Source organism: Melanotaenia boesemani, chromosome 14 (assembly GCF_017639745.1).
Source record: "Melanotaenia boesemani isolate fMelBoe1 chromosome 14, fMelBoe1.pri, whole genome shotgun sequence".
Classification (NCBI taxonomy): domain Eukaryota; kingdom Metazoa; phylum Chordata; class Actinopteri; order Atheriniformes; family Melanotaeniidae; genus Melanotaenia; species Melanotaenia boesemani.
In genome coordinates this window covers 2,503,022-2,529,252 of record NC_055695.1, presented here as the reverse complement: position 1 = coordinate 2,529,252, position 26,231 = coordinate 2,503,022, and the positions used below count along the sequence as shown (strand labels likewise).

The window sequence follows — 26,231 nt, the reverse complement described above, 5'->3', positions numbered from 1 at the left end:
TGGATTTCACTGGCCAATTTAAACATGTTCAAGTGAGTATGAGGCCAAAGAAAGCAGACATGTCTCACTGCAGAAGTTATCAATTCAAATCGAATCTGGAAACTCTGCTTGTAGAATTAGGAGAGAAAAATGAAGAATCTCCCTCCACATCTGCACAGAGATCCAGGACGTTACCGTTCTCCATGAGTTCCTCCAGGTTGTCCGGGTTGCGAGCCAGTTGGAAGATGAGCGTCGCTCCTCTGATCTTCTCCTGGATGTCCTCGTACAGCAGCTCCACATACTCATCGATGTTGCTGATGCTCGCCTCCTCGTCCAGCTGGAGGAAAATTCAGCATCAGGACATCAGAGTCACACAGAAGGATGTCGCCATTACGTCCTTTCACAACTGATAGTGGTTATTAATTCAGGGGTGTCTAAAGTCGGTCCTTAAAAAAAGCTGTTGAATTAGGTGTGTTTGAGCGGAAAGCCTCTAAAACCTGCAGCACCAGAGCTGGACTCCCCTGAATTAATTAAAATCCCTCAATATCATCACTTTCCATAAAAGATTATATCTGAGCCATATCGGCAGATCAGAGCGACTTCCACACCGAAGGAAAGTTAAACGTGCGCGTGATGCTGCTTGTGATGCTTCTGAATACTTCCATTAAAAATATTTAATATATACTTACATACATACTTTATTAATCCCAGAGAAAATTGTGTAACACTGATGGTGGACGCTGCCATGCAAGGAGCTAACCACGACCCACCAGGAGCAATTTGGGCTTTGGTGTCTTGCTCAGGGACACCTTGAGACGAGCTCGACAGGCCGACAACCCTCAGGCTAGAAGACGGCCACTCTACCCACTGAGCAACGCCGCCCCTCGTATTTTCATGGGAAAGTACGACAGAGGAATAATTATTCCCTCCAAACTAACGGATTAAATCATCCTTGTTGGATGTTGTGTTTTTGGTTATAGGAAAAAAAAGACCGAGGTGTCATTGCGGAGGACGTCTCTCCAGCCTGCAAAGCATGAGAAAAATGGAGGAAATGCATCAGATTTCACCACCTGCAAGAAAACCAGCAGCTTTATACGCTAGCATAAAGCTAAATGTTCAGTAGCTTGGTGAAATGATGTTAGTGTTTATCTAACATCACACTGAAATGAAATCTTTTCTGATCATGTTTAACTCTGGTTGGACTTAAAGCAACGTGAAGCCTCACCGCTCGTTACTGTATGCAGATGAGGAAACATCTTTTTCTCCTTTATGTTGGCATCAAATAGTCCGAGTTGGACTCAGAGAAGGTGACCTTACTCCAGTCTGCTACGGCCCAGTTCCTGTGGTCTTTCTCAAACCTCAGCCTGAGGTCTTTGCTTCTCAGATTAAGGTGAGTGTTGCATGACTCCAGTCCTGCCTGTAGGAACCCGTTTCCAGCTGTTGATGCCATGGATGTCGACCCAGGCTGTTTGCCACCGTGTTTGATGGTCACTTAATGTCAGCCTATAGCTCCTGAGTGATGAGTTTCAAATCTTTACAAAGTTCAAAGGTCAGTTCAAAGCTGCCCTCGGCCAGAATCGTACAGAAGAATGAGATGTGCATGTGGAGGAATTCAGTTTTTGGTAGTCGTACTCTGGGATGCTGATTTAAGAACAAATAGCAGAGTCTCTTACTGTTTTCCAGAGTTCTATATACATAAAAAGTCCTATTAAGAGGGTTCATGTGATTTTACACATTTAATGTTGTGGAATTAATGCAGAACAATTGTGATTATTTCTTTGATAATAAATCGTACCAAGAACATTTAAAATTGTAACATCACTATTTGCGCACACACACACACACACACACACACATTATACTGTATATTTCTCACTGTCCAGCTTTAATCATAATGAAATAACTGCAGCAGTAAAAATCAGTTCCTACCTCCACTCCCGAGTAAGATGCAAAGTCTTGAGGTGAGATCTGTTTCTTCTCCTGGTTGTCTGTTAAAAACAACGACCAGCATCATGAAGGGTCCTTTGGTAACAAACCTCTCTTTTCACCACGATAAATGAATGTTTGTGCTGCATGTTGGTAGAAACGTGAGAGCCGCCATGTTAAAAGTCTTCAGTACCGTTAGGCTGCTTGCGGTTCTGCAGGTAGAACAGCAGCTGCTCCACCTCACGGAGTTTAGACGGATGAATGAGACGACACTCCTCCACCACCTTCCGAGCGAGAGAGGACGTGTCCGTGTTGGCGTTCAGGCTTTTCAGGCGAATACTAAAACACAAGAATACAGATGAGTAAAGGCAGAGGAGCACTCATCGCCAGCGTTTAATGTTATCTGACGTTTCTCTCACATTTTCTGACATTCTTTGCGCTCTCCCACCATGAGTTCCCCCAGCTCTCCCAGAATGGTTGCTTCCACCTCGTACTGGACGACCAGAGCCTTCTCAGTCGGATGGACATCCAGAGTGCATCCTTTCACTCTCCTGGAGGGCAAACAAACTTATAATGAACCCAGAACCAAGTTTATCTTTTATATATAATAATCTAACAGGCATGCTTTCCCACAGCAGCCTTTTACAGGTGAGGAACAAAGTTCAAGCAAGTTCAAGCTTCAAGTTTGTAACCTTGGAGTGTTGATAGACTCAGATCTGACTTTCAGCAGCCACATCAAAGCTTCACTAAGAAGCTTTTTACCAGCTCAGAAACATCAACAGAATTAAAAGTTTAGTCTCCCAGAAAGACCAAGAGAAACTCATCCATGAATCCATCTCCAGTAGACTGGATTACTGTAATGGTCTTTTAACAGGACTTCCTAAAAAGAGCATTAAACATCTGCAGCTCATCCAGATGCTGCTGCTAGAATTTTAACCAGGACTAAGAGATCTGAACACATCACACCAGTTTAACGTCCTTACACTGGGTTACGGTTTATACTGGTTTCCAGTCAGTCACAGAATAAATTTTAAACCCTTCTGATGGTTTACATCCCAGAATCCATCTGTGATATGTTCAGACAACATTAACCTAGCAGACTCAGGTCCGGAGAAGCAGCATTTAGCTGCCAGTGGAGATTAAACTTTTACCAAATGTAGAAACTTTTAAATCCAGATTAAAAATATTTCTTATGCAGCTACGTATGAAACCTGCACCATTTTTTTATTATCTAGACTGTTTCTTGCTTTTAATCATTTTAATTATTTATATGATTCTATTATGGCTTTTGCACACAATTTTATGTCTTAATAAGATTGTTTAATTTTATATACTTTTTAAATTTCCCTATACACTCCGCTGTAATGCTTTAATGTTTATGTAAACTTTGAATTGTCTAGTAAATGAAATGTGATGTATTAATTCTTGCTTTGCCTTCCCTAGTTATAAACCCAGACAAACTTTTTATTTCTCTCCCCATCTTTACACTTGTGCTCCTTCCTGCTTTTTAAATCTTACATTTTATTGTAAACACTGATCTTATTGTATCCTTTTTAATTCACTACTGTTTAATTGTATGTTTTCACTCTGGAAGTGTAACCAGGGACAGGGGTTGTAAATCAGGCTTGGCTAGAAACACTGTTTGCATGGCATTTACTTCATATGATTTTATGAAGCAACGTTTTTGTATTTGTCCTGTTAATAAATAAATTAACTTGATGCCACTCCTGGCTGCTGTTTCGAATAGTTTCCACTTGTGAATAATCGTCTCTGTAGAACTTTGGAAAAGGTCTCTCTCTTTCCAGATTGATGCCAACTATTGGCATAAAATCAACAGTTGCTGATGTCTTTCCTCCCTGGCATTGTGTTACTACACAGCTTCAACATAATTAAATTTACTTTAAGAAAATGGACAGTTTTCAACAGACATAATTTTTGTAACACAATTCATACGATTCAGTCAAACATGAAGAAATTTACACACTGAAAAAATTAACGAGTAAATTTAAAGACATCAAATAATTTTCCATGTTAAAACTTAAGCTTTAACACTCTTTTCACATTTACATAGCAAAAGGACTGTGGGCATAGTAAGCCATTATCAGTAACAGCAAAGGTGTATTTAATATTTTTAGTAGGAAAATATATTTGTTAAATGCTTTACAAATCGAAGCATCAGGCCTCATCAATTACACAACATGGACAGATCATGTTAAAGGTAGCGACTGTTAGCCAGCTAAATTCTGCTCTTATTGACACGAAAATACAATTAGAATAGAATAGAAATACTTTATTAATCCCTTCAGAGCCCTCAGGGAAAAAATTATACGTACATCTGAAGCCGCAGGGACCACAATTCATTTAAATGGCCTGACATGTTTTCAGAGGTAAGTGAGCATCCAGCTGTCTCGTGTCTCCCACCTAGCCGCTAACACTAAGCTAACACCTGTCACGCTAGCAGACATTACCTCTTCAGGTACCGGGGATCTCCGCTCTCCATCTTAACTACCAAAAACAAGCCTCATCGGGGTTTCTTTCCTTTAATCGACAACAGCTGATGCAGATGATGAGGGGGCGGATGTTGTTTCTTCTCTCCAGCCTGTTGCCAGGGTGGCGGCACAGCTCGCAGCCGTCTGAGAGGTGGGGCACGCGGACTCTGCTGCCCCCTGGAGGCCTGGAGGACGAAGCGGCTGTAAACCTGTACTGCAGGTAGGCTAACATCTATGGAAAATACTATTGGCAAGCTAACGTTTAGCATGCACGAATGAAATAAATAGACTCAAACAATTTTGTCCATCAACAAATGTTTACCTCAACAATATTCTCTGTTTTCAATAACAAATGAACTAGAATACATTAACGCAAATGTCTTCTGGCCAAAAAGGAGAACATGAAAAACTTAAACGTCTAAAACATCCATATTTTGTTTAAACTGACTACGGAAAGGCTGATGGGACAAAACACAATGCTTAACTGCAAGAAATCTCGCCACTAGAGGGCTGCTTAGCCATTTATGGTTAGCATCACAGTATTGTTATGTTTCTTGATTTTTCGGTAATGGAAAAATAAAGTTCAATAATGAAGCTGAAAGTTGTTTACATGTTTATCACGTTGGTCAAAATCAGGACATTCAGATTGATTTCTGAAATAAATATAGATAAACAGGGAGATCCTAACTGAATGAATGAATCATGGTACCAGTAAAGATGTACAGCCATACTACAACTCCACTAGATTTCCAGAGCCCCCGAAAGCTCTTCTATCATCATCAATCCCAGAAACAATAGTGTGTAACTGTGGGGTGAATTTTGGTGGATAGCTTACACTTTAGGTGATCTACAGAAGTTTTCAACTATTTAGACCGGGACATGATGATGAAGCCACTTCCTGTCAAACAAGGGATGAGATTCTACAGGCAGTTTTACATTTTAAAAATGGTTTTAAGGGTTAATAAAGTTTATTTGCAGGGTGATGGTCGTGTCTTGTGTTGTGTAATCGCCCATCTGGTCTGTTTCCAGCTAACAACTATGGACGATGATGTGTGGACAGTTTCTGGGATTCCACAGAGAGAAGATGAAATCAAATCATTGTTTTGAACTGTGCCATTAGAAGACGCTGATCATTCGTAATTTCCAGCATTTTGATATTTTCTTTGGATGGTGAATGTTTCAGCTTAGAGCTGAAATGTTTCCATCCCTGAGCTCAGTGTTGGTCACCACCTCTGTCTTTGATACACTCATAAAAAACCTGGAGCCCAAAGCTCTGCACCGCTGACATGACTGGACAAATTAGTGTTATTTTATCTAATGTATTCAAACTGCTGCCGAGCGGCTGCAGAGGACATTGAGCGCTATTAGAAATGATAGCTTTGACTGTCAGCGACACTAACCACTCCTGAAAAGGTGACAGCACATTTGGCTGCTATTTGCTAGTGGGGGTGGGAGGGGAAAAAAGTACCTACAAGTTTAACTTTGGGGCATTTTGATCTTTAATTCATCCAGGATGTGGAAAATGTGTTTGGTCTATTCACATCTTAAGAGTCATTCTGACTCGGAGATCATCTCACGCCATCGCACCCTTCACACTTTGAAGGTTCTTGTATTTTCTCAGCGCCAGCCTTCCTCACTCACAAACTATCCTTTCATGAAAAAGCTCAGAGAGGAAGGACTCCACACCACTCCCGTCCAGCACTACGCACGCAAACGCTGAATATTTGAGGCGACTCCTGGATGTGTTTTATGCAGACAGCATCTGACAGGCCTGAAGTGAAGCCAGCGCAGATATGAAAACAGGCACTGTCTGTCAAAACCAGGAAATAATCAGCCCCCACATCCACCGCAGGGGCCCAGCTGAAAGCCATTAGCCTAGAACAATGTGCTGCTTCTACTGTTAGCTTGAAAAACATAATCATAGCAATAATACTTGGGACATTTACTTTAATGATTTGAGATAATCTAAATGATGTTGTGTGGAAGATTGCAGTTTGGTAACTCTTTGGTGTGTGGATGGGATGCAATGTTGGAATATGGGTCAACATTTATGTTCTGGCCTTGATTGTAATAGCCTGCAGTAATTACCCATCTTTAATCCCATTAGCCTCCACGTGGAGGATGAAAAGCTTTTTGTATGAAAAGAGCAGTGAAAGAAAAATGAACACATATGCATTCAGTTTGACATATTTTATAGGTTGGAAACAATGCAGCTCAATCTCATCAGCACATTAAAGTTACAGTTAAATGCACTAAAAATCTGTATCATTGCTGTTCTGGCAAACCTAACTTAAGCTAGCAAAGCACAATAACTGAATAAATTTAAGCTTTTCATGGGGAGAAGTGTAAAAAAAAGAGATCTATCAATGAGCAATATCACAAGCAGTGGTAAAAAACACATTTTTACACAAAAACAATATTTACACCTGATGTGTTCACTCGATGTGACATCTACAATATAAAGTAACAGAAACTGCATGCTGTGTTCAGAGAGGTTGCTGAAGGCCTAGTGTGTAAGAATTAGTGACATCTGGAGGCACAAACTTAATTCCCAACATCTTAGTGCCCATTCATGGTAAAACATGCATCAGTAGCATCGCGCTGATTGTATGCAAAGTGAAGGATTATGGGAACAGCAGCTTGTAGGCCCACGTAGAGGTCTCTGCAGAACCAAGGTAAACCTTTTTCAGTTGCAAGACACACTTAACTAATTAGACTTTAAGTTTGCATGTGATGCTGTTGTGGTGTGCTAAAGCTAGCTAACTTGAGATGCTAACACAGTTTGGATGGATGGATGGATGGATGGATGGATGGATGGATGGATGGATGGATGGATGGAGGGCTGTAATAGGTTAAGATTAGAAATTGATCATATTTTGGGTTAAATGATCTGTTTTCAATCAATAAATAAGCTATTTTTAAGCAAACTGTTAAATATCCACCAAGCAGCATCATGTAGTGAGAAGATGGAGGTATGGGTATCTTAATACAAACTGGAAGAATAATGTAGACGTCATTAAAACAAAACTTGACAAAGAAATAAAGGTAGTAAATAGAACCTACAAAAAACTCTTTTTGATTAAGTAATAACAATTTTTCTACATTTTCTGTTTCCATCTTCATTTCCAGCTGAGATTTTACATAAATGTAGTCACATGACAGAAGGAGGTTCGTTCACAGTCGATTGTTTTCTGTTATGATCAGAGTGGAGATGTACAGAGAGGTATCAGCTGCTAATGCCCATTAAAAACACTTTTAAAAAAGGGGATTTTCCTAATTTTAAAGGCAAATAAAATGAATATCTTCAACTGTCCGTCTGTCACAAGATCCTCGCCTTGTAGACCATGATGGTTTCCTAAAGCCCATCCACCCATCTATCTGTATTCTGACCCTTATCTAACATCAGATCAAACTATCAGCTAAGATAAACAAGGTTAATATTTACTCCCATGCATGGGATGACTTGAAAGGTACTCAGTTCACAAATGATCCTTTCTACCAGTTTTAGTCAACCATATGACCTGTGATCAGACACTGCTGCTTAGATATCCACATCTACATGTTAGGTCAGATCTATTAAAACCCAGTCTAGCATAATACTTTCGCTCTCTGATGGGCTTCATTTTGCCAGCTCATACAAATAATTCTCCAGGAGAAGAAAGCCAACAGTAAATCAGGTAAACCTCATCTTTCAGACAGAAGCGAGCATTTTCCCCCCGAGCGCCCAGGCTTGACTCTTTAGTGTCATCAAGGTATAAAACCTGTGACTGATGGTGACTTTCAGTTTGTCTGCTTGTGAACAAGCGAAATATCCTGCTGAGAGCATTATTTTATTTCAGTGCAGAGCAGAGAAAACCTCCTGGGTGCTTCCATCTCATCCACACTGCTGCTTCAGGATTTATCTCTTGATGACACTGTGGAGATTTCCCCCTATGTTTTTGGACTTCACATAGATGTAGATGCTATCACAAATCAAGATTTTTTGAAAAGTCAGCGGCAAACTTGTCTGTTCTACTTCATAGCGATCATCCAGACGGGCATGATGACCTCCGGAAAGCCGTCCTGCCTCTCCACGGCCAGGATCTCCAGGCCAGCTTTGGCAATGATGACCCTCATGATGTCCAGGTGGCGGCTGATGCTGCTGTCGATGGGGTCCAGCTTGCAGCCCTGCCGCGCCATATTGTCCTTCATTATAATAACACCGTTGGGACGCAGACTCTTCTTACAACGAATTAGGAAGTTCATCAGGTCCTTGTCTGTCAGGTGGCCTACAGTTAAGGAAAGATGGAAATAAACAACCACAAATAAGATATGAACTCCAGCTTCTGTCCAGGTAGAGGAGAAGACTGATGGTCCAGACAGATGGACATTAAAATAAATATTATCTCAACGGCTACATCCTGGAGCTGAAAATCCTACAAAAACCACTATCTACCAGAGGACAATCAAACTGTGCCGCCAACATGTTTCCATGGTAATCCTTCAGGATTTGTGTTGTAAAATGTTTTGAAAATTAATTAACTAATTGCAGACAGTCACATGATTATTTCCACCAAGTTTCATGTCTGTGTTTCACGCACTCTGGCGCCACCCATGGGATGAAGCTGGAGGTGTAATTAACCATGATTCCACCAAATTCACGGATTAGAACAGGGCCGTTTGATTTTGGTACACCCTCATCCAGTCTGACATGCTAACTCTTTCTGTTAGCATTTCTTTAAGGAGGCTGCTAGCCCTGCTAACAGAAGGGGAACATAATTAGTTGTTCAATCTGGATGGATGGATGGATGGATGGTTGGATGGTTGGATGGATGGATGGATGGATGGATGGATGGGTGGATGGGTGGATGGATGGATGGATGGATGGATGGGTAGATGGATGGATGGATGGATGGATGGATGGATGGATGGGTGGATGGATGGATGGGTGGATGGATGGATGGATGGATGGGTGGATGGATGTATGGGTGGATGGATGGATGGATGGATGGGTGGATGGATGGATGGATGGATGGGTGGATGGATGGATGGATGGATGGATGGATGGGTGGATGGATGGATGGATGGATGGATGGATGGATGGATGGATGGATGGATGGATGGATGGGTAGATGGATGGATGGGTGGATGGATGGATGGATGGATGGATGGATGGATGGATGGATGGATGGATGGATAGAGGGATGGATGGATGGATGGATGGATGGGTGGATGGATGGATGGATGGATGGATGGATGGATGGATGGATGGATGTATGGGTGGATGGATGGATGGATGAATGGATAGAGGGATGGATGGATGGATGGATGGATGGCTGGATGGATGGATGGATGGATGGATGGCTGGATGGATGGATGGATGGATGGATGGGTGGATGGATGGATGGATGGATGGATGGATGGATGGATGGATGGGTAGATGGATGGATGGGTGGATGGATGGGTGGATGGATGGGTGGATGGATGGATGGATGGATGGATGGATGGATGGATGGATGGATGGATGGTTGGATGGATGGATGGATAGAGGGATGGAGGAATGGATGGATGGATCCATCCCTCCATCCACTGCTGTATTAGGTTTGAAGAGACTTGTTGGACGTCACAACTTGTTTTTATCTTGAAATTCACCGTAGATTGGTTAGAAATGTGTGCCTGTTTAAACTCTCCAGATTAATTCAGTAAAGCTTTAAATGCTTTTTAATGATATGTCAACCATCAATATAAACCAGGAGCTTTGCCATAGAAACATGAGGATTCAAGACAGATGACCTCCATACTTACATGCCACCCACTGCATCCAGATGACATCGTATTTGTTTTTCGGAGGTGTGAACTCCTGCAGGTTGTAGCAGTAGTAGGTCTCAATGCGGTCAGCGTCGTCACCCAGATACTCCTCGTGTGCATGGAGCAGGAAGTGCTCCATCATGTCCACCAACTCCATTTTCTCGAACACGGGAAGAAGGACTCCTTTAGACACACGGCCGATCCCACTTCCACAATCCAAAGCACAGTGTGTATCGGCCTTGCCAGGACCCTGTTAGTTAAAAACAAAAACTTTCATTACTGAGATATATAAGATAGATAAATACTTTATTGATCCCAAAGGATTTTTTTTACTGCGGTAAAAACAGAGTTAAGCCTCTAGATGTTTGTCTAGAACAGCTCAGGGGCCAAAACCGGCCGAAGGTCCAGTCTGGTCCATGGGACGAATCTGGATATGTGAAATAACATAGAAGATATTAACCATTATATTAACTGTAATTTAAATTTTTCTGTTTCAATATCAAAACATTTCTAAGGCAGGAGGAGAACTGGTTCCATCTTTTCCATCTTTCTGACTTAATAGTGGTGACTTCAGTTTGTATGATGAGCCGGTTCAGGTGGTCAGGATTACTACACACATGTGGAAATGTACAAGTATGTACATTTAGAATAAATTCTAGATCTGAAAAGGTTTCTCTGATCATCATGTAAATACTGGATTTTTCATTTCCAGGTACCTGGAATCACATGTTTGGTGGTTTTGTAGATTCATTGTGATCTGGAAGTTCATGGAAATGAGAAAATGTAGAAATGTGTAAATATGGAATATAAATTAAATATGTAACTGAAATAAAAAATAAAAGACAAAAATAGAAATTAGAAATATATAGCTACAGAATATAAATAAAAAATATATTTTATATATGAAATATGTATAATGAAAATATAAATAAAAATTAAATATGGAAATAAACAACACATTTAAAAAAAACTACAAATACATCATATATATATATATATATATATATATATATATTAGTGTATTCTTCTTCAGAAATTTCAGGAGAATTCATTTTAAAGAGAAATTTAACTAAATATAACATCTTGAAAATGTGTTCTTCTTTCTACTTAAATTTGGGGAAAATGGGGAGTTTTAGCATTGATAGTTATTTTTTGTTATTTTATTGGTCCAACCCAGTTTAGATCACATCTGGTGGCTCCTGAACTAAAATGAGTTTGACACACCTGCTCTAGGAGCTAAAGTTAAAGTTAATCAGTTAAAGTCAGCCATCTTGGTGAAAATAAAACGCGTACGTGTTATTTTCCAGCTTCATGTGCTTGCCATGGTGACGGACAGCTCTGTACTCCGGTGTTTTGTCCTACCAGATGTCCGGCCTCAGAGCTACAAGCACCGACAGCACAAACAAGTCGACCTCAGTTCCTCGGGGCAACGATGCAGTGAACTTTACCACCAGGGAACAAAAAGTCACCTCCCTTGAATCATGCTGGCTTTTCCTCCTTTTCGTTTGGTATTTTGACCTCACCCCAACCCCTCTGCATCAGGGGCCCCAGTGGTTGATTGTATGAACGAAGGGGGGCCCTGAGGAGCTCTGTTACAGGAGGCTTCCTGGTTTGGGTGAATTACTGCCACATTGCGCCGTGTGTATGTACATCTGTTTAAATCTGCATGTGTCCTAAATCTTTTTCTGCCATGCTTGTTTTTCATGGAGATGTTGGGTCTGAACAGGAGCCTGGATAAGATGCACAAATAAGTTTGTGGTTCTTAACTTAAGAAGCATTGATATCTGCAGCAGAAGGTCATAATTTAGCCCATTCAACCTCTGTCCATATAAAAAAAAAACTACTAAAAAGACAAACCTAAAGTAAATAAAAATTGCTCCTCAATAATAAGGCTCATTTATGTTCTTGGTGTCTGAGGACGTCAGCGTTTGCATTCCCAGTCCATCAGCAACTACACTCCGTGTGGTATTGAGCTCACTACTATTTCATCAAGAGTTCATCAACTTCCAGTCAAACTTTGTGTTGACTTTAAAAACTTTAGGTTAGATTTTCCGGCATTAACGGTTAGGCTTCCCAGTGTTTTGCCAGCTTACTGGATCCCTACTCCTCAGGGCACACACTTTGGTCTTCAGGCCAGAGATTCCTGAAGGTCCCAAAGATCTGTTTTAAAACCCAGGGAGACCTGGCTTTTTAGGCTGGAGCTCCTGGACTGGGGAGTGACTTGTCTCCGTCCCTCCGTGGACTAAAAAGCAGCTGAAAACTAATTTATTCAGGAAAGCTTTTTGTCATTGTTTTTTATTTTATGAAATTATTATGTTGTTTTATTGCAGCCCACTTCTGCTACCTGACACTTTGCCTCGCCGTTTGTTTTCTTTTTATTAAACTCCCTCTGCCTCAGATCGGCCTTTGAGTCCTCCATCTGTGCTGAGTCATGACAGATTAGTTTATAACAAGACAGACAAACTTGTGGTGTTCTGGCAAAACTAAAGAATTCAATCCAGTGATGAAAATGATCAGTTGTTTGGGCATGATAACTGTGTAGCTTATTAAAGTCGGATTGTGCATCATGTCCTTCTATCAGACAGAAGAATCCAGGCTGAGAATAGACGACGGACATTTAATCCATTCATCGTGCTGCAATGTGTCAGCCAGTAGCAGCAAACACTGAACCACAACTGAGCTGTGTTAAATCTGGATTGTTGTGTTTACATTAGCACCAGAAGAAAAGTCGCCTCTTGCTGTCTGTGGGGCTTTAAAGCCTCCAATGATGGCAGTTTATAATTAGAGTGCCTGTAAAACTGATCCTCCATAACCAGGTCCCTGGGCCAAACATAGTCCCCTGAATTAGCAACAGCGTCTAAAATAAATCCTTCACCCCATGCTATGATGTGCAGCATGCACACAAATATAAATGTTCAGATATAAATCAGGTTCAGATGATGCATCCGCTCTGGTTTGTTTGACACCATTCTGCAATTTATCCAAGATGTTTCCAAACAGAAGCAGGGTTTGTTCAGGGAGGGTGGTGGTATGAAGCCATGGCAGCTGTTGGTGAGTTTGCTCTGTATGGGTGTTTATGGGGCTGTGCTACTTTTAGAAACTGCACATGAAACAAAGTAGGATTCTTTTTGTACAGTCAGGATGATGAGAAAATATAAAAATAGACTGGCATGTATAATCACAGATAGCTACACTGGTGTAAGTGGATATTTCAGGGAGCAGCAGTGGAGATGATGGAGAAGCAGCAGATCTGATTACATGACTCACCACAAACCTCTTCAGAAACTCACGGGAACCTTCCAGATCAACGTTGGATATCTCAACAAAATCTCCCATCATGCCTTCCTCCGAGGCGGGGACGTCTTCGTAGAACTTCTGAGCTCTGTAGTAGAACTGCTTCTCACCTTTGATGTACTCACAGGTGACCGGGAACAGCTTCACTGGGGGAACACAAGGAAGACGGATGTAAGGCAGGGTCTGGAAACCAATCTGCTCATGCATCAATCGGCTCAAAATGTTCCCTGAATTTACCGGAAAAATCTCCTTTAGGTTCTTGATTCTTATTACTGTTGGCTGCAAACCACAAGCCAAACAGTCTGTGTCCAGCTGCAGGTTGTTGGAGGTTTCTGATTAGTTAATCATTTTTAGTGGTTACCTGACGACCCAACCCTGATATTTCCTCCAAGCTTCAGAATGCAGAAAGCCTTCAGGGAGGAATTTTTATGGGTATGTGGGTGATGTGTCACAAGAAACTAACAAACAGTCAAAGTAAAACCTCATATTTAAAGAAAATAAAACACTGAGTCAACAATCATCTGTCAGATGGGTCAGTAGAAGATCAGGGAACTTAAATCTTCCACCACCAACTCGTTCCACTGACCAGAATAACTCTCCTGATCATTCTTTCTGATGGGAGCCTGTGAAAAGCACATGATTGGAGATCTAGTAGAATGGGAGGCAGAACCTTCAGTTATCAGACCCCTCTCTGTGGAACTAGCTTCTACTTTGACTTCAGGTAGAAGAATCAGCTCACAGTTTGGCTTCAGGAAGAAGAATCAGCTCCCAGGTTGGCTTCAGGAAGAAGAATCAGCTCCCACTTGGCTTCAGGAAGAAGAATCAGCTCCCACTTGGCTTCAGGAAGAAGAATCAGCTCCCATTTTGGCTTCACGAATCACAGCCAGCTTCCAGGTTGGCTTCAGGAAGAAAGACCAGCTCCCACTTTGGCTTCAGGAAGCAGAACCAGCTCCCACTTTGGCTTCAGGATGCAAAACTAGCTCCCAGTTTGGTCAAAAGCAGACACTTTTTCTAACTTCAGATCATCTTCCTGATAAATCTTATAGCAGGTCTGGCTTGGTGACCCTGATCCATCCTTTAGTCCTGCTGCTATTTGCCGAGGCTGCCAGGGGACGTCCCATGATGCACTGGGCTCCTCTCTGCTCTCTTTACTCTCCATGTTGTCATTCATTTGTGTTTCTCTTCTTCCTCAGCAGGAATCCCTGGATTAGAGTTCTGCTACTGGTTGACCCCTCTTTTCTGGCCTTTCCACTGGTTCTGGTTCTGATGGGGGTTTTCCTTCCGTATTCTGGTCCTGATGGAGGTTTTCCTTCTTGGTTCTGGTCCTGATGGAGGTTTTCCTCTCCACTGTCTCCTCGTGCAGCTCAGGATGGGTTGAAACAAAGAGATTTGATGGTTTGCTTAGCTAGGTCATTATTTTATGGACTGGTTTAGATGGACACAGGATGCAGAGCCTTGTGATCACTTTGTTGTGAAACACAAATTTAAATGCTGTCAAACTAAAAGAAAACAGTGGCTGGAAACGGTTACTAGGAGTGACTGCACACCGTGTGATTAACGAGGAATTAGAAGCAGATGTTCACAACATGACAGCAAGCTGCTCTGCATGGAGAGGAGCACGATCTCAAAGGAGAAGTGGGATGATAATTAGATTAGCTGAAGGCTATAAATAAGCATGTGCTGCTCTTACACTCTGTTCAGCTGTTGCATAATTCAACACTTCACCTCCAGAGTTGTTCATTTGTAAATGTTACAAGAAGCTGAGCTGAAAGGATTCCTCCACCCTCAGAAGCTCTCATTCATCACAGCGTTTTTTAAAGACTTGCATGGATGTCGGTGACATTAACAAACTTAACAACCGGCTTCAACAACAATCCGAATAATCCTGCAGAATCAACGCAACATTGCAGAAGGTGTAGATGACATGTTCCTGTGTGGGAGGAGGAGGTGGGAATGTCCGTCCGCTTGACAAAGTTCTCCAGTGGCTGAATTCATGACACCAGTGAAACATTAACCAGGGGGATTTATTTCCTGCTGGACGCCTCCATCCAAAAACCGGCTGAGGATGAAACAGAATGAGTTGACAAACGACGTCCACGTGGTGTGAGACATCTGCCGCACCCACAGGTTTGTTTGGGAAACTCAGACTGGACAGCTACTTGTCATGTGACACCTCCAGATGGTAAGTATAGAAACACGGAGCAAGACAAAGATGGAGAGACGACGTGACGACACGCTGTCTGCCAAGGACATGTCAATCAGGTCCCAGCGTCCCCGTCCACCTCCAGCCGGCTCATTAGAGGCTGACCTTTGATCAGTGTTCCAGCGTGAAGGGCAGAGCCCGCTCAGAAACTGGGTGTTGGTTACATGATCCTACGTTCAAGGTGTAGCTTCCATTAAATAAAATGATGTTTTCTATTCGGAGCCGTTTGTTGCTTTATTTCATAAGAAAAATACAGTTTATACCTTTTTATTAATGTACATTTTCATGTAGATATGCAAGATAATGATAACAGCTAACGTCCATCTTTGGTCCCTCAGCCGGTAGATGGACCTAAACTCAGTCAAATACGACATGATACAACATAATACAGGGACAGAAACATAAGACATACAGTAGACAACAGCATATACAGTATTTACATGAAATGGTTGCAAATAAAAAATACTGTGTACACATCTCCAACAATACACAACATTTCCAATAATAACATCCATAATAGGGAAGAACATGGGTGGTATGTGTGGTGGTACGTTGTTTCTGTGTGTTTAACTGTTGCTTAAGACTATTTTTAATGATTGATAATTATTGATTTCCCTGACAATGACTGGTAGTTGATTCCAGGACTGTGTCTGAATGAGATTTATGTTTTTCATCTGGAATATTAGTCTCCTCTAGTTAATGCCCTGCTGATTGTTTTAATAATATCGGTGGATGTGAGAGTCCATTTAGTTCTTTACTGAAACATCCAAGTCAATTAGACACCTTTGATTTTATTTAAGACGGCATGTTTTGTTATTTTGTGGCAGTTTAATGTTTCTTAAGACGTTTCTTGTGGTCCTTCATCGAGCTTTGCTGGTCCAGATCAGGGTTGATGTCTCATCTGACGTTTGTCCGGGTGGCTGTCGTCTCATGAGGAAGCATTTAGGGTTTTATAAGGCGAATCCCTGCAACGTTAAACGCCCCAGGCTGGATTCTGACTCAGGTCTCCCAGATGGGAGTCGCTGGTACACGGATGTTATAAATGCTGCATATTTCGTGTCTCAGTCTGATGATGTCAGACTGAAAAGCACGACGACTGTTTGAACAGCCAATCAGACGAGTGAAGCAGAATAAAGCACCACCAACGTCTTCCATTAAACATTAAAGAGCAGAAATTAAACAGTAAATAAAATCCCATTTCTAGTAAAGGTACAAACTTTGTTTTTATTATGGAATTTAACTCATTTTGTTTTGTTTTTGTTTTTTCACAGAATTTTTCTGGAATAACTGTTTTTTTAACTTTATATTTTAAAATGTAAAGTTTTATTCCAACATGTTTTCTGTGTTTTTCTTTTCCAAATTTGACACCAGCTGGAGGTAAAGATATGATCACTTTACATTTATGATAAACACACTTTGTTTTGTTGAATCAACACAATGAATTCATTTAGTTTTAAAAGTAGTAAGTTCCCTGTTAAACACCTCATCCTCCTTTCATACTGTTAAAATCCAAACCCAAATAACCTCAGCTGTCCCTGAACATTTACTTTGGTTTGTTTTATTATGTTCTCCCAACAAGCCTCTTCCTCTTCAGAGTTTATTTCTAAGTTGTTTGCTAAATGAAGACATAAAGAAGTAAAACTGTGTTTCACGGCCTCCACTGAAAGCTGTAAATAATCTGCAGGGTTGCTGCTGTTTACCTCCCACTGACATGAGTTAAAGCTTTCACACTTCACATGCCTCACCATTAATGGTGCTTGTATCGGGTTAGCAGTAAGAAAGTAAGGCGTCTTTGAGCCAGAACGGCCAACGGATCAGGATCTCCTGTTTCTGAAGCTCGTGGTCTCATGATGGAGCCTTCTGGAAGAGCTGGGTGTGACTCAAGCTGTCCGGATGGGGGTTGTTTGTTAAATCGCCATCTTTGACCTGGATGTTGATTTTCATAAAATCCTTCAGAGGACATTTATTTGTCTTAATGATTGCGATTCAGAATGAAGTCACAACATTAAAGCCCTCTATGAGATGAAGGGATTAATGCTCATGATCTCACTTATGGTGGCGGCTGTTAAGTGGTGGGTTTTGAAAGTAGGAGAAACTTTCTCTGTGTGCATCTTCGTCATGTCTCATTCTGACCTCTGACCACCAGGTGTGCCTTCAGTGAACACCTGAGCACCAGAAGATGGAGACCCGGGCCTTCACTGCTAAAATTAGTGGCCTTAATATGAGTAAAAACACTTAAATTGAGAAGACTCTGATAATCATCGAGTGAAATAATCAGCCAGTGCAGTAATAAAACTACACTCAGTAAGACTTTCTGAAATAAGAAAGATTTCTGAACTTTTAACAAGTGGGAAATATCTTAAAACAAGTTGTGAAACATTCATTTCAAGTCCCTTATTTAGCAAAAAACCTGCAAACTCAGGCTGATTCTAAAGTTTTTTCACTTAATAAAGGAAATGAGCTTTTGGGAGGACTTGAAACAGGTTTTTACAGCTAAAATTTGGTGTGAAAGACACAATATGATCTCAGCGTGTCTCAGTGAGATTATTTAACTTGCATGTAAAACAACCAATTTTAGGATTCAGTTACTAAGTAAGAAATAAAAGACTTATACTCTGAAAACCAGATTAACATTCGCACACATTCTGCGCTTGCAAAGTATAATCCTCTCATAACAAGACGAAGTCATGAAGACTTTTGGGCTGAATTGTTTTTGCCGCATTGGAACCACTTTTTGTTTTAGAGTTTTAGAGTTTTGTTTTACATCATGTAGAAAACTGAGTGCAAGCTGACTGTTTTCCAGGAGAAGGCAGCAGGATGGGAAGAGGTTACGCTGGTTGGGACGCTGTGATGCGACTTCACCATCTCTCTCATGGTAACATGTTCATTAATGACTTTTATCAGGAAGATACTAAAAACACTGCCCAGCTGTGGTTGGAGGGAAAAACGAGTTTTTACAGCATTCTTTGGGTTCTGATGGATAAACAACCTGAAAACTTACAGGAAAAAGTCCAAATTTTCCTTCTCTTTAAGTAAATTTTGCATCTAAAGTTTTTAAAAAATAACAAGTGTGTAGTGTGAATATTCTTCTATAATTTGAAGTCCCTGTACTCTGTGTCTCCTCATATGTACAGTTCCAGTCAAATGATTGGACACATCTACCTGCTGGTTTTAAAACGAAAATGGATCCAAACCTTTGACTGGTGGAGGATATCCGTCAATATTACACATATTTCCATTTTAAAGTTGCATTATTGCTTATTCTACACTTCATAAAAGGCAGCTGCACCGGCACCTCAAACCAGCTGTCTAGCACGGCGGTGGGGGGTGATGATCTGGGCCAGGGACGGGCATACTGGTCCTCTGGACTGGATTCTTTGATTACTTAGTTGCAATACTTTAAATATCGCAATACTGAGGTACATACAATACATGCAGCTCTTCTTCCCTGTTTTCTGTGTCACATGATGATAGCAGCCAATCAGATGTCATGATGATGCTGTGTGTGTTAGTGATGATGATGATGATGATGTATTTTGACCCCTTAATGTCTGAAATTATTTACAAGTTATGCAAACCATGGAAAAGAGAAATCCAATAAAATACAACAAAATGTAGAATAAATTAATCACAATAAATAAATAAAAATATATAAATACATGAATAAGAGTAAATAAAATAAACAAATAAATCACATAAATGGATTAAAAACTAAGTAAAAGGTCAGGAACAACACTAGCTTTTGTTTATCTTACTTCTTTATATATAAACAATTTGTTTTATTGATTAATTTATTTTTATTACTCCTATTTATGCATTTATTTTATATTGCCTGTTTATCAGTTATATTTATTTATTAACTGTTATTGATTTATTAAACATTTGATTGTATTTTATTTCAGTCTTTCTTTTTGTTGTGTTTTTCTGTTTATTTTGTGTTTATCTGATTTTATCTGAGTGTGTTAGTTTTTCAATTTAAGAAATGAATTAATTAATTTGTAGTCTAATAATTTAGTTTTTAAAAAATGTTTATTTTAATTTGAAGTTAATTAAATTTATGCATTAGTCAGTTTGAACATTTTATAAGCATTTCTTTCAAGTATTTATCTTTGTGGGTTTTATTCATATTTCATATTGCTCTTGCAATAAATATATTTATACACGCTGTAAATTTCCTTTAACCCTTTAAAGCCTGACTTAAGAAAATCTGAAGTCTTTATTTGGCCTTTTAACAAAATATAAAAAGAAATTAACACAAATACTTTTTGTATAGTTATTATTATTTGTTGCCGCGTCACGTCGTAATGATTGTAATGCAGATGGTATCCACCAGGGGGCGGACGTCAGGTATTGGAGCCACATTTTTACCATAAAGTGATGCAAAAGGTCTCAGAAACTGTAGACTACGGCCTCGTTTATGCCACAAAACTAACACAGTAAAACACAAAAGTTTTGTCGCTTTCTGGCCTCTTTTTTCCATGGTAACAGAGTTTAGGGTGGATAAAACCACAAAGATATACGCTGGCCTCCAGAGGGAAACTTTCTCCCAACGTAAGGTGAGTCCCATCAGTGGGAACTGGAAATGGAGACTTTTGGCAACGGTGATGTCGTTCATGTCATCTTGCACTTGTGCACTCAGACCTCGTTTAACCCACAAAAAGCACAACAACAACAACAATAACAATGGCGGACCTCCGTGTCATGTTTATTTGGCCTGTCAGAGCGAAAACCCGTTTCTGGTAGAGTATATCTGCCTCAGCGTAGACACAGAGGTTATGTGCAGCAGATATCTAGCAGTTGACACGTAACGCTGCTGCTGTTGTGTTTTGCAATCTTATGAGGATGCTGTGCACACCTGGGTGTGTCTTTGCGAAGTTTCACTGCCCACTAGAGGCCTGGCATGTGTACTGCATGGTCCTGTTTGTGTTTTCTCCTGCACTGACTGCACAGTTTTCTCTCCGCTGAGTAAATGCAGGTTTTTTCTTAGTTTTTTGTTGTTTCTTTTTTTTTAAAGCAAAGGAAAAATATTTGCATTTTGCTTGGAAACATTGTTGTGTAAACAGGGCCTGAGAATCAAATATGACACATACAGCATTAAGGGGTTAAAGGTGATGGTATCAACGGTACATCCATATCCCTCATTTAGGCTTGATCTGAGTCCGATGTGAGTCCAACAGCTAAAGCTTGGCTGAAACTGTCTCATGCAGCAGGACAATGATCCCAAACACAGCAGTAGGTGTGGACCTGGTCCAGTTAAAGTCCAGACCTGATCCGGACTGAGATGCTGTGGTGGGGCCTTCAGAGATCTGGAGACCTCCATTAGCTGAAGCAACGTTGGAGCAAACCAGTTTATCTCAGACACGGGTTCTGACTTTTAGGTTTCCTTCAGGAAATAACGATGTGATGATGTTCATCTGAGGAAGGATTTACTGGATTTTAAGATGTTCATGAACGTGTGTGTGCTTTCCTTTTACACTCTGTGTATAACAACTTGTTGATAAAATCTGTGTTTTGTTCCGTTTTTGTTACTGCAGTGTGATCCAGATCAAACCGTTCCACATCTCTACTTTCATGATTCAACGATCTGAATTGTTTCATAAAGGAAGAATCAGCGTTTAATTTATTTTCATTTCATTCTGGTAAACTTTGGTAATTAGAAAAGACCATTTTCAAACAGTGAAAGTGAGTTAAGTACATTCCTGCCCTCCAGATGAACTTTGTTCATGTGGCTGCGCTTCAGGCACCTGCTTTTGTTTTGTCTGTAAAACTGTGTGTTAGACTTCATCTGTCACTTTGGATATTGACAAAAGTGCTTTTTGTTGGAGTAAAAGTTCACGTTTATTTTTACAAATGGAAGAAAAGTGGCTGATTTTCTGTGTATGAGTTGCGTAACAGACAAAACCCCCCTGCATGCTGCTGTAAGTTTCTCCCCGTTCTTAAAGGGTTTGTGGAGAACATGTGAGCTGTGTGTGGGGCGTCTTACCCACGGGGATCTTCTCCAGCAGGTACAGGTAGCTGGCAAAGAACTCGCTCCTCAGCGTGTGGTGCAGGTGGAAGGACATGCTGTGGCGGCACATGGTGTCGTCTGTCTTTTTCCAGCGATCCCTGAACGCCTGGTGAGCGCCTTCGAACTCAAAGTTTGCTGATGACTTGCTGTTTTCCTCCTCAAGTGTAATCTCCATTTTTGACCTGTTTGGCTGTTTTTACAGGAGCTGTTTGACGGGGCTGGGGGGGGGGTCAGGAGACGGACACCGTCTCTCCTGCTGCTGCTATATCTGTTTAGCTGAGTGTTGTACACAGCTCTGCCAGCGATCAGCAGAGATCTTTTACACCCGCCGGCACTCGGGACGTCCCACCAGATTTACAGGTCACCTGCTGCAGACACCCCCTTTGGAGAAGAGAGAGAGGAGGGAGGGGGTGAGCATGAAGGGAGATGCCTTGTGTCTAAAAACTCTCAGGACCAACAAGCATGAAGAAAAAGACTGCACAGGCTTTAAATTCCACCACAGCACACGAGAATCCACACATCTGACCTAAGCACTGGCAGCAGTAACTTCAGCATGCTCTTAAACATAGCTCTGTCACCACATGACACACAAACCTTCAGAAACCCTGAATGCAAACCACCAAACTCAATGTTTAATGTATGTTTACAGCGTTGAAGGAAGTGTGCCTCTCATGTTCTGAAGGAGACTGAGGTGAGCACAGAATCAGTGTCAGGACCACCTTCCAGCACCGGGTCGGACCCAGTGCGATAGATCCAACGAGGTGGTGGAAAGCTTCCTCAGAGCTTTTACTCCATGTTGACATGACAGCATCACACCCTCCTGCAGACCCACGATGAGGATCTCCCGTTCCGCCACATCCCGAAGCTGCTCTGCTGGATCGGTGCCCAACCTATTTTCCCTGAAGACCCCCTTCATGGAGCAAACAGACAGCTGTCTCCACAAAACAGGCCTTCCTGTTCAGTTTGACCTCATTTTATTGTTTCATTTACTGAAGCTTTATATATATATATATATGCATGTGTATTTGTTTGGCGAGTCCTATAATTAAAGTGTACCTAAATAAAACTGTAAGCGTATGAGACTCCGGTGAGCTGTTGCACCCACACAGGCTCATCGGGGGTTTTTATTTTTCAGGTTTTTTTCTATGTTTATACTTTAAGTTTTATCTGATTCCCAGGTGGCCGATTGTTACTGTACTGACTGCCTCACCTGCAGCTTGTTTGTACGTATTGTCCCTCGTATTTACCAGAAAAAACTCTGGACACACTTTCCCATTAAACCCAACGACTCTAAACATTTGACTGGTGATGTATAGATGCCTTCATGTATATTTCCTTTTCACGCTTCCTGTCCTCCCAGTGGATTCTCTGTTGTTTACTCTTATTCGTGCCTTAGTTTGATTTATGAAAAGCCTCAGAGACCGTCGCCTGTCTTCACCTCTTCCCTCTCAGTCCTGCATCGGGTCCATCGTAACCTTGGCAGGACGAAGGGGAAATAAAGGTCATATGAGAGTTTCTAACTTCCTGTTGGGTTTAGGCATTAACATAATTTAGTTAGGCTTTGAAATACGAACTACTTGGATGTAGTTATGAGAAGAACCAGGCCCAGTTAACACAGTTCCCTCCCACCACTCTGGTAAATCACCAGTTGTTCTCACGACTATTTGACACCATGTGGTCTTTATGTGGATGTATGACACTGTTTTAAGTAGAGGCTGCTGTCAGCTGCCTGAAGAAACTATTATTAATATTACTCATTATTTCCTCAAACGAGTTGTGTTAGTTTTTATAAAGCTTCTTACTCATCTTTGATTGATTGATTGATTGATTTCTGTTTTTATTTTAGTTTTATTTAGTCTATATTTTATTTAATTGTATTTCATTTTTGATTGTTTATCAATCAATTTATTTATTGATTGGTTTATAATATTTTATTTTAATTAATTTTATACAATTTAGTTTTTATTTGTTTATCTGTTTAAGTATGAATGTATTTTTTATGTTTTCTTTATTATTTTATCTTTTTGTGTAATTTATTTATTTATTCATTATAGTTCTATTTATTAATTTGTGCTTTTACTTTATCTATTAATTTTTCATTTGAAATTTTATTTTCTTGACTTATTCATTTCATTTTAATTTATCTTTATTCAAATTTGATCTAATTATAATTACATTTTTATGTATTAATGTGTTTTAATTATTTTCATTCAGCACCGAGGCCTCACAGGAAGAAGGTCGCAGGTTCTCGGTTGCGGGGAGGTTGGAACGGTGGCTTTTTGTGTAGTTTGCATGTTCTCCCCGTGCATGCTTGGCTTCTCTCTAAGTTCTCCGTATGAGTGAGCGTGAGTTGTCTCGCTCTGTTGGTCCTGTGATGGACGGGCGACCTGTCCAGGTGTTCCTGCCTCTTTCCTGCTGGGACAGACTACAACTTCCCCGCGACCTTGAATTGGACTAAGTGATAAAGAAGATGAATGAATGTTTTTATTTATCATTTAAATTTTATTTAGTCTGTTATATATTTTGTTTTATTTATCCACTTTATTACAGTTTTATCAATTTATTTAAAAGTTTGTATTTATTTATTATGTATATTATATATTCATTTAGTTTTTATTTATTGTAGTTCATTTTATTTTAATTTATTTTAGACATCAGTCATCTGGTTAATCTTTTGTCACACACCTCCATATGTCTACGTGTTGGTGAATCCATCATGTTTCCAGATTTCAGCTGAATCTTATTCTAAATACAAATGATGGACACGAGTTCCTGCAGCATCAGAAATGGCTCTTTATGTTTGACCCTTCACATGAATATTTTTCTGCCATTTTTCCAGGAGCTAAAATTAGATAAGTGACATCAGCTGTCGCCCAGGGGAACGGAGTGGTGCTGAGACACGCAAATGCTTTCTGGAGGGCAGATTTACCAGGTTACCGTATCAATTCCACCTACTGGGGATATGCAGTTTTTTAACATTTGCAATTAAAGGTGCAAATGAATTCCTTTCATTAGTTTTTGAGTCTTAACTTTTGCTCAGGCACATGTTTGCTGTTACAGGAATGTTTCCTGTATCGAAAACGCCATCTGTACGGTCACAAATCAGACCCCACACACCCTGACGGATGTTTTGCCTAGTAACAGAGGTGACCGGGTATGCAGCCCTGACCCTAACAGAACAGGAGACCTTCAAAATATGAGCATCCCTCATCCAAATAACTTCAAACTCAACACTGGACCCATTCAGGTGCTCAGCAGCACCTGTCCTACATTTTTAACCTGAGCCTTAAAAATATTCCCAAAGTCTGGAAATCACCTTTGTTCCTGAAATTCTTTGTTCTTCAGGAGCAATTTATAGTACACAGAGTTGCACACTCACACACCCACACACACATATATGTATATCGCATGCCACGTATGCAAAGCAACGCAACACTGGCTTTACAACAAAAAGCCTAAAGATTCAGTTTAAACTGCTCCTTTGCTAAATTGTCTGTTATGTGTCGACACAAATGTGGGTAATCTTTTAAGTTAGGAGCCTGAAGGATTCACAGGTCAGAGTTAAGTTCCTCTGGAAATTGTCCAGTTCCAGGACTGGATTGAAAATGAGGGGAAATAAACAGAAAATTTCAAAAGAAAACATTTTTAGACCTTCAGAAAGCTGATGAACTGTTGTTCAAGACCACTTTAAGCGATTATAACAAAGTCTGACAACTGGAGGGAGAAATATAAAGAAAAATAGTTGATACATCAAAAGTTTAGCACATTGCATCATAAGACTGAACAAACTTAGCGGTTTTCATACATTTTCGTATGTAATGTTAACGTGAACTCACTGAAACGATTAATGTATTTCCAGTGAGATACTGGTGTATTTTCCTGTATGTTTGCTTACTGTTGCTAACTGCTCCAGCAGCTAGATCAGCCACACACAAGCAGCGGCAGAATATATACTTTACATCATTATAATTGATTATGTTCTTTTGCTGTATTGATGAAAAACTGTCCACGCATCACAATGCATCACTGAAACGATTAAAGTCAAGACCCTCAAGTTTTAGGGATTAAACCTCATCAGTGATAGATGAAAGCATAAAGATCCTCGACTGTCAGAATAAAGGAGTTTCAGGAGCACATTTATGTCCCATAAGGTACAATCTGGATTTATATACCCACTAGGACTCATAACTGGCCCTCAGAGTAACCGTGTGTACCATTTATTGGGGTTGAATGTAATAAATGGTTCATATATGTATGTGTTGTTTTTGGGAAACGGTAGGGTACAATATAAGGAGATCTTAACATGACCTTTTATTCCAGTTTTTCATTCTCATCATTTAAAAAGAAGAAAAGATAACAACAAGAAAATGAAATTCAAGGAACCATCACGAACTGAGCTGCCCAGGGAGAGAGTGGTTGTCTGCCAGTCAGAATGCTGGCGGTTTGATCCCAGGTTTCCATCCGTGGTCCAGATGCTGAAACCCACGTTGCCTGTGATGCGTTCACTGACATGTGAAACCATTATGTTTCTTTAGGCAACTATTTG

General features: G+C 40.5%; 2 protein-coding genes across 5 annotated transcripts in view; both read right to left on the bottom strand.

Moving 5' to 3' along the window:
• The window catches only part of kifap3a (kinesin-associated protein 3a), a 57,693-nt gene extending 53,165 nt beyond the window's left edge, over window positions 1–4,528 (bottom strand). Inside the window, exons 1-5 of one of the 4 annotated variants that reach the window (XM_042005809.1) lie at window positions 4,374–4,528; window positions 2,325–2,456; window positions 2,099–2,244; window positions 1,909–1,967; window positions 175–316 (exon numbers count right to left, since the gene is read on the bottom strand). In XM_042005809.1, the coding sequence (XP_041861743.1) occupies window positions 175–316; window positions 1,909–1,967; window positions 2,099–2,244; window positions 2,325–2,456; window positions 4,374–4,405 (511 nt within the window). In that variant the 5' untranslated portion in view covers window positions 4,406–4,528. Of the gene's footprint in view, window positions 1–174; window positions 317–1,908; window positions 1,968–2,098; window positions 2,245–2,324; window positions 2,457–4,238; window positions 4,303–4,373 lie in introns of those variants that run through there. The other 3 variants (XM_042005811.1, XM_042005812.1, XM_042005808.1) reach the window with 3 other exon arrangements.
• A 2,068-nt stretch (window positions 4,529–6,596) lies between these two features.
• On the bottom strand, window positions 6,597–21,860 carry ntmt2 (N-terminal Xaa-Pro-Lys N-methyltransferase). The gene is made up of 4 exons (XM_042006586.1): window positions 21,662–21,860; window positions 13,449–13,621; window positions 10,179–10,431; window positions 6,597–8,662 (listed from the first exon to the last, which is right to left on the bottom strand). Exons 1-4 carry the CDS (start codon window positions 21,858–21,860, stop codon window positions 8,406–8,408), a joined length of 882 nt encoding a protein of 293 aa, XP_041862520.1. The 3' UTR covers window positions 6,597–8,405.
• Between the last annotated feature and the right edge of the window lie 4,371 nt (window positions 21,861–26,231).